Source organism: Camelus bactrianus, chromosome 2 (genome assembly GCF_048773025.1).
Source record: "Camelus bactrianus isolate YW-2024 breed Bactrian camel chromosome 2, ASM4877302v1, whole genome shotgun sequence".
Taxonomy (NCBI): domain Eukaryota; kingdom Metazoa; phylum Chordata; class Mammalia; order Artiodactyla; family Camelidae; genus Camelus; species Camelus bactrianus.
The window spans coordinates 83,432,558-83,448,819 of NC_133540.1; the positions used below are offsets into that span (position 1 = coordinate 83,432,558).

Sequence of the window (16,262 nt, forward strand, 5' to 3'; positions counted from 1 at the left end):
GATAACTTATTTTATGCCCAATTTTATATTCTAAGAAATATTATGGCCAAAGTTCAAAATAGATTTATTTCGGAATTATTGGTCTTCAGTCATTCTGAACATTGAGTAAGCTTTCCTTTCAGTATCTCTCTGTTAATTTGTCATTTTTAATCTCATATTAATACTTTTAGGTATCACTGGGAAATTTGTGTATGACAACTATTTTCATTTCTCATTTAAAAGTTTTGATCTGTCAAAGAACCGGGAAACTCTGAAGAGTAACTACTGTTGTGCTATATATGAATTATTCCCACTTTACCAAGAGTTGGGTACAATGTAACATACTAAATCTTAACATAATATTAAATATACCTTAATTTTCTTTCAATTATTCATTAAACATTTCAATGTTTCTCTGTATGAATGTTAGTTGTTACACTATAAAGAGATTAAAATATAGTCTTGGTGAGATGACTGGTTTGCAGAACAGTTTGACTCACTGTCACTCTTAGCTGTATGACTTTCGGTCTACTTTTCTCATCACTGTTAACTGAATGAGTCACATGACTCTGTAAAGTTTATTAAAATTTCCTCATATGAAATAAGCAGCCTTGAAGAGGTATGATGAAGACCCACACTCCCTTGAGAGAACCAATATACTTTTTTTGAAAACCAGTATAGTTTATTATTGTAACTATAGTCATTTCCACATGGTTTCTTTAGTCCACTGCTCCTGCTATGTTTCCCACCAAGGTAATTTGCACCACTGTCCAAATGTAGAGATAATCAAATAATCACCCAAACTAGAAACACAGAAGTTGCTCTCTATTCTTTCTCCTTCTTCCCTCAATCCAGGTGATCATTGAGTCCTGAAATCGTGATATTCTGCCCCTAGAACATTGCTGAAAGCTAACTCCCGTGGTTGGGAGGGTACAGCTCAGTGGTAGAGTACGTCCTAGCATCCACAATGACCTGGGTTCAATCCCCAGTGCCTCCATTATAAGTATATAAATGAATTCCTACTTACTTCCTTCCTAAAATAAACCCCCCAAATTAAAATATATAAATTAAAGAATTTGTTTTAAAATCTGAACATTTTTTTAAAAATTAAAAAAAAAGGAAGCTAGCTCCCTCTTCTCCACACAGCACTCAATGCTTTAGTTCCGTCCCCTATTATAATTTCCCTCCTTAACTTTTGCAGTAGACCCTTACTTGCTCCTCAGCTTTCAGTTCTTACTCCCTTCTGCTTCATCTTCCTCAAAGCTGCTGGAATGGCTCCTCTAAAATTCAAATCTGTGACATTACACCTCATATCAAAATCTGCACTGACTTTCAGGTAAAATCCGTATTCCCCAAACAAGGTCCTTAATAATCTCTCCCTTAAATTACTTCCCTTATCTCATCTCACAGCTATTACTTGAATGCTCATAAACTCCTGGCATTTGTCAGTTTTATTTGCTTCTGTACGCCATGTCCTTTCATATTCTGTGCCTCTGCTCAAGCCGTCCGTCCACCCTACTCCCGCCACAGCTCTACTCCTGTGCCTGCCTTGCCCAGTTTCTCTTTGTCCTTCAAAGGACAAACTCAAAAGTCTCATCCTGTATATATGGCATCTAGTGGTTTCTGTGTATTGATTTTACTCTGCTATCTCTATGAATTACATTTTTGTAAAAATTTTAGTTTATTTTGTTTGATTTTCTGGATGTAAAATAGATTGTATGAGAGCAGTAATATATGACCCACTCACAGTTTATATGTCTCCAATTTCTTTACCTTCTCTAATTGCATTGGTCTGTCACCCTCAGTACAATACTAAATAATAGCCATGTTGATAGTTATTTCTTGAACTTTTCCACAGAATATATCCAATGGCAGAGAAGGTTGTGGTGGACTTACAGTTTGCCTGAAATCCTACATTAATATATCTACTATCTTAGCCTTAAAAAAACATATATATATATATTTTTACATTTGATTCCATAGATTGGTATATTTGGTATAAAATAAAAGCCTTTTAATTTACTTGTCCTGGAATAAAATTAATCTTTGTTGAAGATGATAATGTTTGTCCTGAAATTTCAAGTATTCTCTGTAAGCTGCCCTGTTTTGTTCTCCAGATGTCCGTATTATCAAGTTTGATAAGTAGTTAGCACTTTAATGTCAGGGGCTAGGTCTTTTATGTCTGGATTCCCAGTGTTAAATACAGTGTCTAATACCCAGTAGATGTTTATTTTAGTATTTAGTAAAAAAAATGAATGGATGAATGGATGAATGAACAGAAGTTCAGTTTTAGAAAAATAGTGTTAGATGTTAACATTGTGAAAATTTGACATTTTAATTATTTTAACATAGGAAAAGTATAACAACATTGTGAAAGTCTTGCATTTTAAAATCATTTTCTGGTCTATTAGCTTTTTATACTTAAAAGTATACAGTATACAGAAAAGATTACATAAATATTCAGCTCAAGTGAATTTTCACACAGTCACCAATTTGACACAACTAACACTATATCAAAAACAGAACTTTCCCTGCCCCTTAGAAGTCCCTCCACATTCGCTTCTGGTCATTGCAGCCCTTTTAAACAGCATATATTAGTTCCACAAAGTCATTTTATACTTGACTACAATTCAAGACAAGTAACAAATTGATTAAACAGAGAATTTCTTGTTCTGTGACAAATCAAGCTAATGATTTAGTATTAATTATTAGTAGCCAACATTGCAAAATGGAGGAAAAAATACTTAAGTACTAAGTCTATTCAGTTTAATTTGGTACTAACTAGGAAACAAAATTATTTGTAACGACCATACTCTCATATACTACTCAGCACAAAAATGTTGATAATAATAAGCATTAAGTAATCATTTAACTTTTGCATTAATTAAATAATTAATAATGAGCAATAAATTCCTTTGAGCTCTTATGTCTAATTGTCAAGTTACCTTGATTTCTGTTTGACTTTCATTTGTTTAGAGTAGTAGTCTCCACATGTACGAGCTGTTGTCTTTCAGGAGACTCTGGCACCAGCTGGAGATACTTGGGGTTGTCAGACTGGACGGTGCTACTGACATCTAGTGGGTAGATGCCTGGGTTGCTGCTAGATTTAATTCACAGAACAGCCCCTCACAAAAAGGAATTACCTGGCCTAAAATGTCAGTGGTGCCAAGGTTAAGAGAAATACTTTCTAAAGAATGGGTGGGTTGTTTGTGTTTGGTGCAGGTTAGTTCAAAAAGGTTATAGCACCAAATTCCTGACACCGTGCAGTCCAAGATGTTAGGAATTTAATTTTCCTGGCCACTAGACCATCTTTCTGTCGTCTGTGCATCCCAGACTCTAACCAGATGTCTTGAACGTTTCAGCTACTGATTTCAAGAAGAGCAAGATGAGGCAACATAGAAGAGCTGGTATCACCACTTCTGGAAAAATGCCTCAAAGGCTGCTATTTTGTGCATACTCCAAATCCAGCTCTTCCCACGTGACTGGTTCTCACTAGGTTGGAATTAGCTTATGTACTTTGACCAGCAACATTACTTTTGCTATTAGCTCCCTGAATTAATGATCTGCAGACTTGAGGCAAAGGGAGTGGTAACTTATGGACCGCCAGTTACCCCAGCCCAACCACATTTCTTGCCATCTGTCAGGGGGAGTTAAATGGGGATCCAGGATTTCTCTGCAAACGCTCATGCATAGCCACACACCCCAGCCCTATTCTCTTCTCCCAGTGAGCATAGAAGATCAGAAAGTCTACAGTGCACATAACTGCTGGTAATGATGCTGGAAATTAATATTTGATAAAGTTGTTCTTCACAGCTGTTGTCGGGAGGTTGTTTTTGATGTATTTTGGTGTCCCCTGTGAACTTACTCTATTCTTGACAAGTTGACCTACAGTGAACAGAGAGCCGGATTTGAGGCACAGCCCTAACTTTTTTTGTTAGTGTGCGGGAAAGAATTAGTGGGAAGGTATACCAATTCTGACTTTCCTACTAAAGTACCCTCTGAAAATACTACCTCAGAAAACACTATAGCAAACCTAGATTTGTACAGTTGGCACTGTAAACCTCCAAGTCCCTAGACTTAATGGAAAAAAGGGTGAGCTTAGATTTGATTCTGCTCTTTTAATTGTGAAAGCAGATATAAATGAAAACACTATGTGAACAGAATTACTTGGGACAATTTAAGTAAGATAATCTCTGTTTTGTGTTGTAGCTTGTTTCTATTATAGGAGCAGAGCTTTTATTAGTATTACTTTTAATCCTCCTCAAAAGGTAAAATATTTCATAGATCTCCAGGCCTTTTTCATTTTGTATAGAAATGTAACATAGTTGGCTTTGGGAGGATGCACGTATCATAGCATAGTGGAAAGAGCACTGGCTTTCATGTTATATCCAGGTCCACATTCTGCTACTTGGGAGCTGTTTGGCCTTGGATCTCTAAACCATTACAGGCCTGCTTTACCACCTGAAAAAACAGACAGCACTTAAATGATAAAGTCGCAAAAATTAAACGTGATAATTGTGTAAAAGAACGGTCAACAGGAGGGAAGGATAAATATTTGGAGTCTGATGTATTTGTAGGTGGATGATAGTGGTCAGCAGCACAGGGTTTGAAGTCAGAGAAACAGAGTGTAGACTCTGGCTCTGTTGGGTATTTCTGGCAGTGCCTGAGGTCAGCTACTTAATTCTCTAAGCCTCATTTTCCTTCTTCTTAAGTCGGTGATGTTGGTCTAACTGTCTCATAGCATGCAGTGAGGAGGGACTGAGATCATAACTGTAAGAAGCAGCCCACAGTACGAGGCACAGGGTTCACACCAGTGAAGAAGGTAGCAAGTGCAATAAAGAAGCTATCTGAGTTTTGTCAGATAAAATATGGTACTTACACCCTTTCCTCGAGTTTATTTGGTTGATGAGAGCCATACACTCTGTTAAGCCTTTAAAAATTGGGGATTTGATTAAGTTCTAATATTTGCACTCCTGATAATGTTAATTATTTTTAGTTCATTTAATAATGCTAAGTTTAAATTACAATGCTTACTAGTATAAATACTGAAAATGCAAATAGTATATTTGGAACAGAGTTTAAGCACTTTATCCTTTTTTTCTACATCGGCTTTATTTGTTTAGAGCACTTCACAGGCTGCAGAGAATGAACCGGGCAGGGCCAGTCAGGAAGCAGGCCGGCATGAAGTCTGTGTGCTAGTGAGCCTGATGGGCCCAAGTTATGGCGGTGGCAGAGCCTACTCTGGGCTCAGTATTTGATAAAATCAATAGATTTTTTACTGTTTCACGAAGAATATTCTTAAGGGCAACTGGCATCTTTTTTTTTTTTAAACAGCAAGCACATGGCAGAGGAGACTACATCAACTAATAGTATAATTTGGTGCCACTGCCTTGATTGTTGCCAAGACACCCGCAGTCTTACCCACCTTTGTTTTTGCGCCATCAATGCGAATGTCAACCCAGTCAAATTATCCTGAGTTTATGAATGTGCTATTTCTAGTAACCAGGCTCCATCCTTTCCCCTTTTGGCTGCAGATCCTAATTATCTCATGGCTAACGAACGCATGAACCTGATGAACATGGCCAAGCTGAGTATCAAAGGCTTGATTGAATCTGCTCTGAACCTGGGGAGAACCCTGGACTCTGACTACGCACCTCTCCAGCAGTTCTTTGTTGTGATGGAGCACTGCCTGAAACATGGCTTGAAAGGTAGGCCCCAGCCTCAAAATGCAAATGTGCGTGCACCTGTTTCCTAGCAATACGTGCTTAAGAAGAGAAGCATTCTTGGTGGAGCCAAAGAATAAGAGGCTTGAATTAATGACATTGATCCATTGTAGTGCAACCTGTATGGGCGCAGGAATGTGATTAACTTGAAGGATGTATAGGTCTTAAAATACAAATCCTTAAAAGCTAGGGTTGGAAGCACTGTTACAAGTATCTAGTCCAATGTGGCAGTTGTGTTTCACAGGTGGAAATAGACGTAGAATGGGACACGACTTGCCCTGGGTCACACAGTGAGTGGGGGCAGAGCAAGTGCTGGAACTCAGATCTCCTGACTCTTGCTTCTATGCTCTTCCCACTTGACCAGAAGCTTCAAGGTCAGGACTTGGTCTTGTTCACCTTTGCTTCTTTTCCTCCTCTCTCCCCAGTCTTTGATTACCTATTCCTGGATTATGTATTCTTTTCCACTGAGCTGTTTTCTTCACTAATACCACACAGTTTTAAACATGATATTGTTAAAATGTTTTATTGTTATCATATGGCTAGTTAATAAATTTTTCCTGAAAGAGGAAGCACTGAGTCTCAAGAAGTAGGAGATTTTTTATTTTTACAAAATATTACCTATTCTGAAAGCATGAATAATTTTAGAACTATCTGATAATCTAGGATTGGTTCCCTGAAAAGCACACTGAATAGAGTGTGTGTGTGTGTGTTTAGGGTATGTTTATATTGTAAAAAATATTAAAATACTGCTTTGTTTTTATCACCTTAGCTAAGAAAACTTTTCTTGGACAAAATAAATCCTTCTGGGGGCCTCTAGAACTTGTAGAAAAGCTTGTTCCAGAAGCTGCAGAGATAACAGCAAGTGTTAAAGATCTTCCAGGACTTAAGTAAGTTTAAGGTTGAATTCTGTTTGTCAGGGAAAATATTCTTAACGATCTCCTTCAGGAGTGAGACTAAAGACAATGATGACCGTAATCATTTATTTCATAACAATCTGAAATGCAACATGTTATTATGACTAGAACAGGTGGTGTTATGAGAGAACTGGTAATGTAGAATACTGAGAAGTGTGCCTGCAAAGGATAGTTATGATTGATCTAACAGAGGTTGTCTTCATGTTAAGATACCAACCATTTTCGTATTTTTTCTAAGCACCTGTGGGTATAAGCTGCTGAGTCTCAAGAAATTAGATCTAGGGAGGTAGCATGTTGGACTTGACTTAAGACAAAGAATGTGTTCGATGGAGTTGGAGAGCCAAGATTAAAACAGCTGTCAAGTGAATCTCAGGAACTGACACCCGGAACCCAGCTTGGAACTTGAAAAAGAGTAGAAATCACCTTCCCAAATTAGACTGGTCTAATTTTAATCAGGTAGAGGTCTATGTGGCCTGTGATCTCATTATTAATGTTTGGGTACTTACATGACCCACATTTCATTTATGATGATTTTCCAAAAGTAGTCTGCTGGAACATTTTCAATTTGGCCTCCCAGAGGTCTTGTCTTCAAATTGTAGTCTCATTCAGTAACTAATTCCTCACAAGAGCATTTGTCCCAAACACACCCCTGGCTCCCACTAGCACGCACAGAATTCCTCACATAGAGATGTGGTGGGAGAAGCTATGAGGAACAGGGTATACTGGGTGACCACTAGCAAGAGTAAGTGAATCTGTCCCCACTGTGGCCCCAGTCTCTGCAACTTTTCATTGTTTGGTTTCTGTGTTTTTTGCAGGACACCGGTAGGCAGAGGAAGAGCCTGGCTTCGTTTGGCATTAATGCAGAAGAAACTTTCAGAATATATGAAAGCTTTGATCAATAAGAAGGAACTTCTCAGGTATGAACATCTTGAACTTTGTTCTTTTCTTGCCATGTTCTATATTGTATGAGGTTGAATCATGTAAATTTATCATTTTTGTAGATCAGAAACAGTTGATTCATGACAGTTTCACATAGTTCAACTAATACTTCCTCCCACATCACATACACACATACTCAAGAACAGATATTTTTATATTACGTGGGTTCACACTGTCTTTGTGGCATATATGGTCCTTTGCAGGGCAAGTCAAAATTTAACACCTCCAGAAAGCAGGAGAGGCTTTTGACACCTTAGCATTTACCCAGGCTCACTAAGACAGGAAGTGGACATATAATGTTAAATTTAAATTCAGCACACAAAAAAATTTCCAGCTGAGTCATAGGTATGAATGGGAAAAAGAAAACAATAAAAATGTTTAGAAGAAACCTAAGTTAGACAAAAATTTCTTAAACAGGACACAAAAAGTTCTACCTGTAAAGGAAAAAATGGATGGATAAATTGGTCTACATTAAAATGAAGAACTTCTGTTCATCAAAAGACATTCTTAAGATTAAGAATGAGAGGCAACCCATAGCTCTAAAGGAGATACTTGTAATACATAATGTATATATTCAACAAAGGATGCATATTCCAGGTATATAGAGAACTCCTTCAATCCAAAAAGAAAAAGGCAGATGAGCAAATATAAAAATGAATAAAGGACTTCAATAGGCATTTCACAAAAGAAGAAATTGCAATGGCCAGTAAACATATTAAAAGATACCTAATTTCACTAATTATCTTGTAAATTCAAATTAAAACAGCAATGTGATAACCTCACACAACCACCAGAATGGCTAAAATGAAAAAGACAGATAATGCCAAGTGTTGATGAGGATGTGAAGCAACATTAGCGTCCTGCTGATGAGCTAATTGGTTCAGAAACTTACGAAAATAGTTCGGTATCCTTTATTAAAGCTGATCATAAGCATACCTTGTGATCAGTGATTCCATTTCTAGTTAGTATAGCCAACAAAAATGCATAGTTATGTTCAACAGAAGACATGAGCGAGAATGTTCATAGCTATTACAATGTTTGTAATGGACCCCAAGTGTCCATTCACAGTAGAATGCATAAGTAAATTATACCATACAATGAAATACGATACAATGGTTATTCCTCATACAATGAAATACCATACAGCAACTACGCACAGCAATATGGATTTATCTCACTAGTGTAACGTTGGGCAGCAAAACCGTACATGAAAAATACATTGCACGTTACTCGGTTTATGTAAAGTTTGGAAGTATATACAACTTATCTTTCATGATAGAAGTCAGGAAAGGGCTACTATTGGTGGGGTGGGGATAGTAATTGGGGGTAGAAGCAGCATAAGATGGCTTTTGAGGTTCTAATAATAAACTTTTTTCATATGGTGCTGGTTGCACAGATGTGTTCTCTTCATGAAAACGCATCCAGCTACATTGTATGATGTGGGTAGTTTTTTATATATACTTTATAGGTCATTAATGTTTACACAGAGAAATTCAAATATAGCAGATTGCCTCTGAGAAATAGTGTAAGAACAAGTAACAGAGAATTTAAAGACATGGTTGGATTTTCCAAGAGTCTAGTTTTCACAAGAAGTTGTGCTCCAGATCCTAATACTGAGCATTGTTTTAATGTTGCTGCAGCTGCATATGCCATTGATTGTTGTTTTCTTGCCAAAGAAAATTAAACAAATCAGGATAAAGAGAAATACGAACCATTCAAGGGAACTTGTTTATTTCCACAAAGGGAGGGCTCCACTTTCCAAGGGTCAAGCCTTGAAGTGGTGTAGGGTCTAATGTTTAAGCAGTAGGTGGCTTCAGGGGAGTGTCTTCAATCAAAATTGTGTGGTTCAAATTGGGGTCTGAAGAATTAGCTCTCGATCCAGCAGAGCACCTGATTAGATGGGTTCAGCCTTGTGAACTAGACAGAACACTTTGTATACATATTTTCACTCACTTTGACCCAAAAGTTTTACACCATAGGTGTGTCTAAGAGAAGTGCAGGTGTTTATGCCCCAAAAACCGTGTGCAGTCATGTTCAGAAAAGCATTGGAGCCTGCACAACAGAGACAGCGAGTGGAGTGAATCCACCGTGGCAAATTCGTACCACGAACACTGTCCAGCAGTGAAATGAATGAACTACCATTGCATTCAGCAATACAGGTGAATCTCACAAATAAAAGAACGCATGAAGGAAGCCAGACACAAGAAGTGTTTACTGTATGTCTTTAGGGATAATAAACTATTAAGCAACGTGTTCATTCCAGTTCTACTCAGCTTTCTTCACAGGTTGTCAAAGAACAAAATAGCACATGGGCTATTATTGAAAGAGAGGGCAATTTGCAGAGCATTTTGTGCTGTTTTTGAACTGTTTACCATTTGTTAATATTTTTTATAGAGAATCAAAAAAGAAAGGCAAATGCTTTGTTTCTCTTCTGCTTTTTTATTTCTAAGTCATTTTCAGCCTGTTATGCCTGGCCTGTGGAGTGTGTCATGGTAAAAAGCCAAAACAGCCACCTGTTCATCAGAGAGAGGCTGGCTAAGAAAAAGGAAGTTTTGGCTATAACCATTTATACTACAGCCATACAGTGGAATATTATAAAGGCCAGTATAAATGAAGCTGCAGAAAGTCATCTATTGCAATAGAAATCTACTCACACTATCATTAAGCCAAAAAAAGAAATTCAAGATAATCTAATGGTATAATGCTTCTTTAGTATCTCTCAAAAATATAAGTATGTCTCCATGATGATCTGAAAGGTTATATATCACGTTCTTAACAAGTCATTGGTGGGTAGAATTATAGGATTCTTGTGTGCTTCTTTTTGCTTGCTTCTTTTTCTTTTTTCTGTAGTGAGAACTGACTTTATTAAACAATAGAAGACCCCTTAAACATTTTAAATCATCTGCAACCTATTATGGGTGCTGATAGGCAACTTTTTTGCTAATTAGTCAAAAGGGAATGAATATAAGTTATTCAACAGTTCACTTTTTTTTAATGTTTATTCACTGTGTGAAAGGAATGTGGTACTTAACTAGAATTAAAAATTAAGCAGATCAGAAAAAAAGCAAGTTTTTAAAAGCAAATAATTTTTAAGATGCATTAAAGATTGAATAATTATCCCATGTACATCACAAATGCAGATATGTAGGGAAAGCATGATTTGTTCACTTCAGTAAAAATACCATTCTGATCACTTTTCTTCTAGCTGTTCATGCACCTATTATCTAAAATAAAGTATCCAAAAGAAAAAAGAAAAGAAATAAAGTATCCAAGCCATCCTTGTTTTTACTTTTTTTTGCTATTATCATAGATGACCATATTTAACCATGAGGACTTCACTTTTCTTCTTGTCTTGTGATTACATCATTGGATTCTTGAGGTTTTATTGCAGTAGAGCATTCTATGGATTTCTCTTACAGTGAATTCTATGAACCCAATGCCCTCATGATGGAAGAGGAAGGAGCCATAATTGCTGGTCTTTTGGTGGGTCTGAATGTCATTGATGCCAATTTCTGTATGAAAGGAGAAGATCTGGACTCTCAGGTATGAGAAGGATACTCAGTTACCTGGTGTGTCACTCTCAGTTCTGTTACCTTAGAATTTGGATTGATGGGATTATACCAACCAAATAAGGGGAAGTTCTATATGTCATAAGTAGGATTTCCTTTAATGTTGATGTGAATATAAAACGTGTGTTTTTCCTTCCACCTTGGCTCATTTATGCATAATGAATGTTTTTCAAATTCTTTTCTTGACTGTGATCCCCATTAAAAATATTTTGCACAGGCTGAAAAAAATATATATATATACTAAAATATATACACAGGGGTTTAGTAGCAGAATATTTGAAATAAGCAAAAGAGAAAGAAACATTAAACCTTAAATTTACATTAAGTGTTCTGGTGACTTTTTTTTTTTAATTTTTAAATTTTTTAATGGAGGTACTGGGGATTGAACCTAGGACCTCCTGCATGATAGGCATATACTCTACCACTGAGCTATACCCTCCCCAACCCTTTATTTATTTATTTATTTATTTATTTTTCTGTTGACTTTTTAGTCATGTCATGATCCTGCTGACTTAATCTTGATTCTTTACTTATAATACTTGTCAATTCTTGATTATAATAAAACATTAAATTTGCATTAAAAATTTCTAGTAATTGTCATGACTGTGCTACTATTTTGAGTGCCTAGAAGGAGCCATTGTGTTATAGCTTGGGGAAAGTATCTAATTTTATATTAAATTCTGAAAATTCTTTCTGTAGGTTGGAGTTATAGATTTTTCAATGTATCTCAAGGATGGGAACAGCAGTAAAGGTAGTGAAGGGTATGTACAAAGAAAACTAGTGTTCCTTTTTCTTTAGTGTTCTTGATACTATTTAAAGTTCACAACAATACTTCTTTCACAGATGTACGGAAAGGATTTCTGATGATTTAGCTTTAATAGAATCTTGTCAAAAGTATCTGACTATTGTGCCTGCTAAACCTTAAAAGGGGATTTAGTTAAGTGGATTTTCTTGCTATGCGGTTCAGGTTTATAAAAATTTTTATAAAAGGAACTCAGTGCTCCGTCTCATTTGAAAACATGATCTTCTTGACCAGAGGATTGTATTTTCAGTTTGCTTAAAATTTGCTCTATTACTATGTGCATCACTGGGTTGTGTGAAATGTTAACATTACAGGGAGCTGAATGAAGAGTATCTAGGAACTCAGCACTACTTTTACAACTTCTGTAAATGTAAAATTATTTCAAAATTTGAAGTTTTTAAAATATCCATATGGTACTTGGAAATTGGAGATCAGAAGCTCACCTTATAACTTTTATAAATTTAGCAGTTGACCCACGTAGAAAACAAACTTATGGTTACCCGGGGTGGGGAAGAGGGTGGGAAGGGATAAATTGGGAGTCTGAGATTTGCAGATACTAACTAATATATATAAAATAGATAAACAACAATTTCATACTGTATAGCACAGAGAACTATATTCAATATCTTGTAGAAACTTATGTTGAAAAAGAATATGAAAACAAATATATGTATGTTCATGTATGACTGAAGCATTATGCTGTACACTGGAAATTGACACAACATTGTAAATTAACTATACTTCAATAAAAATACATATATATAATAAAATAAAAAGTAAACTCAGCAGTTGAAAGCATAGTCTGAAGTTTTGAACCTTGGGTGTTGAGCTAAGATTATTATATGGCTTTTTCTTTAAGTAGTGTTAGAGAGGTATGTGGCCTTGAATTTTGTCTTTAAGTTGAAAAGTCTGTTTAACTTTTGCCTACTCTAGTTGGCTCCAGAAGTAAACCTCCTTTTTCCACATTTAACTTTCTTATGTAATAATAAACACTTGATCTTTGTGAAAATCTTTTATATCTTTCACCTTGAAATTCAAATAGCATTTAAAGACAAATATATAGCCTTTGAGAACAATTATTACACCTGAGTAAGCGTAATTCAATTCCTATGACACATGGAACATTGCTACTGTAAATCATACTAGCAAAGCTAAAAAAGTCCATCAGTTGCGAGAAGAAAATTTTTATTCTTTAAAAGCCTCTAATAGATTGCACATGATACCTATAACCTAAGTCATTAAGAGGTGTAAGCTATAACAAGGGCTCTATTAACATGTAGGGGCAGGGGGTTCAGTTTTAAACCACCAAGTCTCTCTCGTTGATAATGTCGAGGGAATTAGATGTCAGGTCTATCTTCTAGTTCGGTGTGTCTATGACATAATTTCCTTTCTGTATTTTATGAAAAGATTAGGGGCAGGAGGCATCTTGGTATTTCTAATGTTATTTATTTTAGTTTTATTTTTAACCTTTTTCTCCCCAGAGATGGCCAGATTACTGCAATTCTGGATCAGAAGAACTACGTAGAAGAACTCAACAGACATCTGAAGTAAGGAATTAGTAAACAGTTACTGGGGGTTTTGGTGTGGGGGGAGGGAAGTGTAAACTGGTGAGTAGTTAGGATAAATTCAGGCAATACTCAACTATATATAAATTCCTGCTTGCCAGGCACTGAGCTAAGCCCTGGATAAGTGGCATTTAACTGTCTTGGTGACCTTTAATGAAAGGCAGAATAAAACTAGTATGTAATTAGAACTCTAGGGATTATGTAAATATACTCAGTTAAGAATTCTTAAGTTTGTGACATAGACAGTTGAAATTGGAGGTCTTCTTGGTTCAGTAGATCCAGCCACATATTTCAGGACTAATCTTGGGTTAACCACTTGTTGTTTTGGTACCTTTAGGTTAGTCACATCTTGTTGGTCCCTTGCTTTTCTCATACATGAGATTGATAATATTAATTTGCCCTCTTTTCACCAACACTACCACTAATTTACCAAGTACTCACCAAGTATTTTTCATGACCAGAACATAAAACAATCTCTTTTCTCTTGAGGAGAGCTATCCAAAATGTACTGGTATTCTCAAGTACATTGATGTTCTAAAAACTGTTGAGTAAGTCAGAAGAATTAATATATCCATTAATTATTTGTAGTTCTCTTATGAAAGATAATCATTGTAATTTAAGTAAGACCTAAAATATGATTCTGTTAGTATCAATATAAATTATAGTCTTGGTTCCGTCTAGAAAACTCAAGAACAATTTAAGTACATTTTCTCTGGAGACTGAGTACTAATAATGAACAGTGAACTGTGGCAATGTTAGCCAAGCAAAGATATGGTTACAGTTGACAGTGAAATATAAATATAACACTATTATTTACTCTTTCAGTGCCTCAGTTTCTTTATCTGTAGTTGAGGATACTGAAGGTGGGGTTGTTGAAAGCAATAAATGAAATAATGAAAGTAAAATCATTCAGAAGAGTGCTTGGTGACTGGCAAGCACATCATAATTCATGTAGCCTAGTATTCTTATTGTATGTGTGTGTGTGTATATATATATATATATGTATATATATGTATATATATATGTATGTATGTATATAAATCTTGAAGTTTACAGTGTAGTGCATCAGCTCTTTTATTTCATCAACAAATACTTAGTAAATACAAATTTCAATGCCAAGGATGTAGCAGGTAAGATACATATTGTCTTGTAAGCTGTCTTAGAGCCTGAAAGTCAAGAATTGTGGACAGTAAACAATGAATGATAAGTATGATGGGTGTTTTGAAAGAAAGTACAGGATATTATTCTGTTTCTCAAAGGAGACCGTTATGTTTTTTCTTCTCTTGATAGTGCTACTGTGAACAACCTTCAGGCAAAAGTGGATGCATTAGAAAAATCCAACACTAAGCTGACAGAGGAGGTAAGTGTTTTGGAAGTTCTTTGATTGCCTTATGGAATTTAGTAATGTACATTAGTGGAAAATAATTTCTCTGGAGCCTTGAAAATAAAGGACTTGACTTTTCAGATAATACCTGCTATAGGGCTCCTTGTTCTGACAAGAATGGCCAGCTGGCTTATCTCAGGGGTCAGTTATCCAGTTGGACTTTGTAGGCATAGAACCTGGGCTGCTCAGGTATTTTGCTTTCTTTTGTGTGTTTTGTCTGGGCTAGCCTGGAGGTAATGTTTAGCAGATAGCATCATATCTGTTCAACAAACACTTTAGGTACCACTTACATGCCAGAGCTAGACAAAGATTTATACCTGCCAGGCATTGATTTCTGTGTGCCAGATTGGCAAGCTCCCTACCTGCACAGGTTTTGTTTTCTCCCTGGGGTGATGGGACAGATAATGTAAAGAACACTGGTCAGAAGACCAGTAGTTCCTGCTTACATGTCATGTGCTCCTGAGCAAGTAAGTCACTTGACTTGCAGGAGGCCCAGTTCCCTCACTGGCACTTTAGGGTGTTTACACTTCCCCTTTTAGCCTCCAATTACCCTGAAAGTCAGGTAAGAATGTATATGTGAAAACTCTTAGAAAAGTCCCTAAAACAAGGATAAAAAAATAACCTCATATTTTACTTCTGATTCATATATTTCCTCCCCAGCTTACAAAGGCTGAGCTGCATATTTTTTTCTTCAACAGCATTAGATTGAATAGATTAGTTTCTGTGAAAAACCTTAAGTAAAAATTTTCAGGTGGCAAAGGCTTTATCTTCTCTCTTTCTTTTAGTTATAACTATCCTTTTACATACAGTGAGATAAATGTGGCTTAAACGCAGCATAGGTGGACCTGGAGGGTATTATGCTTAGTGAAATAAGTTAGACAGAGAAAGATAAATAATGTATGTTATCACTTACGTGTGGAATCTGAAAGATGAAACAAATGAATATAACAAAGCAGAAACAGACTCACAGATGTAGAGAACAATTAGTGGTTACAATGGGATAGGGAAGTGGTGAGGGGCAAGGTCGGGGTAGTGGATTAAGACATGTGAACTGTTATGTATAAAATAAATAAGCTACAAGGATATAATGTACAGTACAGGGAATACAGCCAATATTTTATAATACCTTCAAGGCTATAATATAATAAACATTTATAATCTACAGATTTTACATATAGAGAGTATAATCTATAAAAATATTATATCACTATGTTATATATCTGAAACTAATATAATATTGTAAATCAAATATACTTCAAAAAAACTGGTATAAAAAAAGGAACTTAAAACCCTAGTCAGGAAATGCCATCTAATCAGATTTTTTTCAGAATGAACATTTTCATTGTTATAACTTTACAACACCTTCCTTATTACTCGGCTCTGTGGG

The 16,262-nt window shown here is 35.9% G+C and overlaps 1 protein-coding gene and 1 non-coding gene across 17 annotated transcripts in view; one reads left to right on the forward strand and one right to left on the reverse strand.

Moving 5' to 3' along the window:
* The window catches only part of RUFY3 (RUN and FYVE domain containing 3), a 74,923-nt gene that overhangs the window by 38,953 nt on the left and 19,708 nt on the right, over nt 1–16,262 (forward strand). For all 16 annotated transcript variants that reach the window (XR_012499924.1, XR_012499930.1, XR_012499933.1 and 13 more), the window contains 7 exons: nt 5,514–5,687; nt 6,472–6,589; nt 7,432–7,533; nt 10,975–11,098; nt 11,824–11,885; nt 13,408–13,473; nt 14,782–14,851. Coding sequence is in view for 12 of the 16 variants with exons in the window: in XM_074344578.1 (XP_074200679.1) it covers nt 5,514–5,687; nt 6,472–6,589; nt 7,432–7,533; nt 10,975–11,098; nt 11,824–11,885; nt 13,408–13,473; nt 14,782–14,851 (716 nt within the window). In the remaining 4 variants the exon portion in view is untranslated. The remainder of the gene's footprint in view (nt 1–5,513; nt 5,688–6,471; nt 6,590–7,431; nt 7,534–10,974; nt 11,099–11,823; nt 11,886–13,407; nt 13,474–14,781; nt 14,852–16,262) is intronic.
* TRNAD-AUC (transfer RNA aspartic acid (anticodon AUC)) lies at nt 11,492–11,564 on the reverse strand. Its single transcript has one exon. It is a non-coding gene; the product is annotated as a tRNA-Asp (tRNA).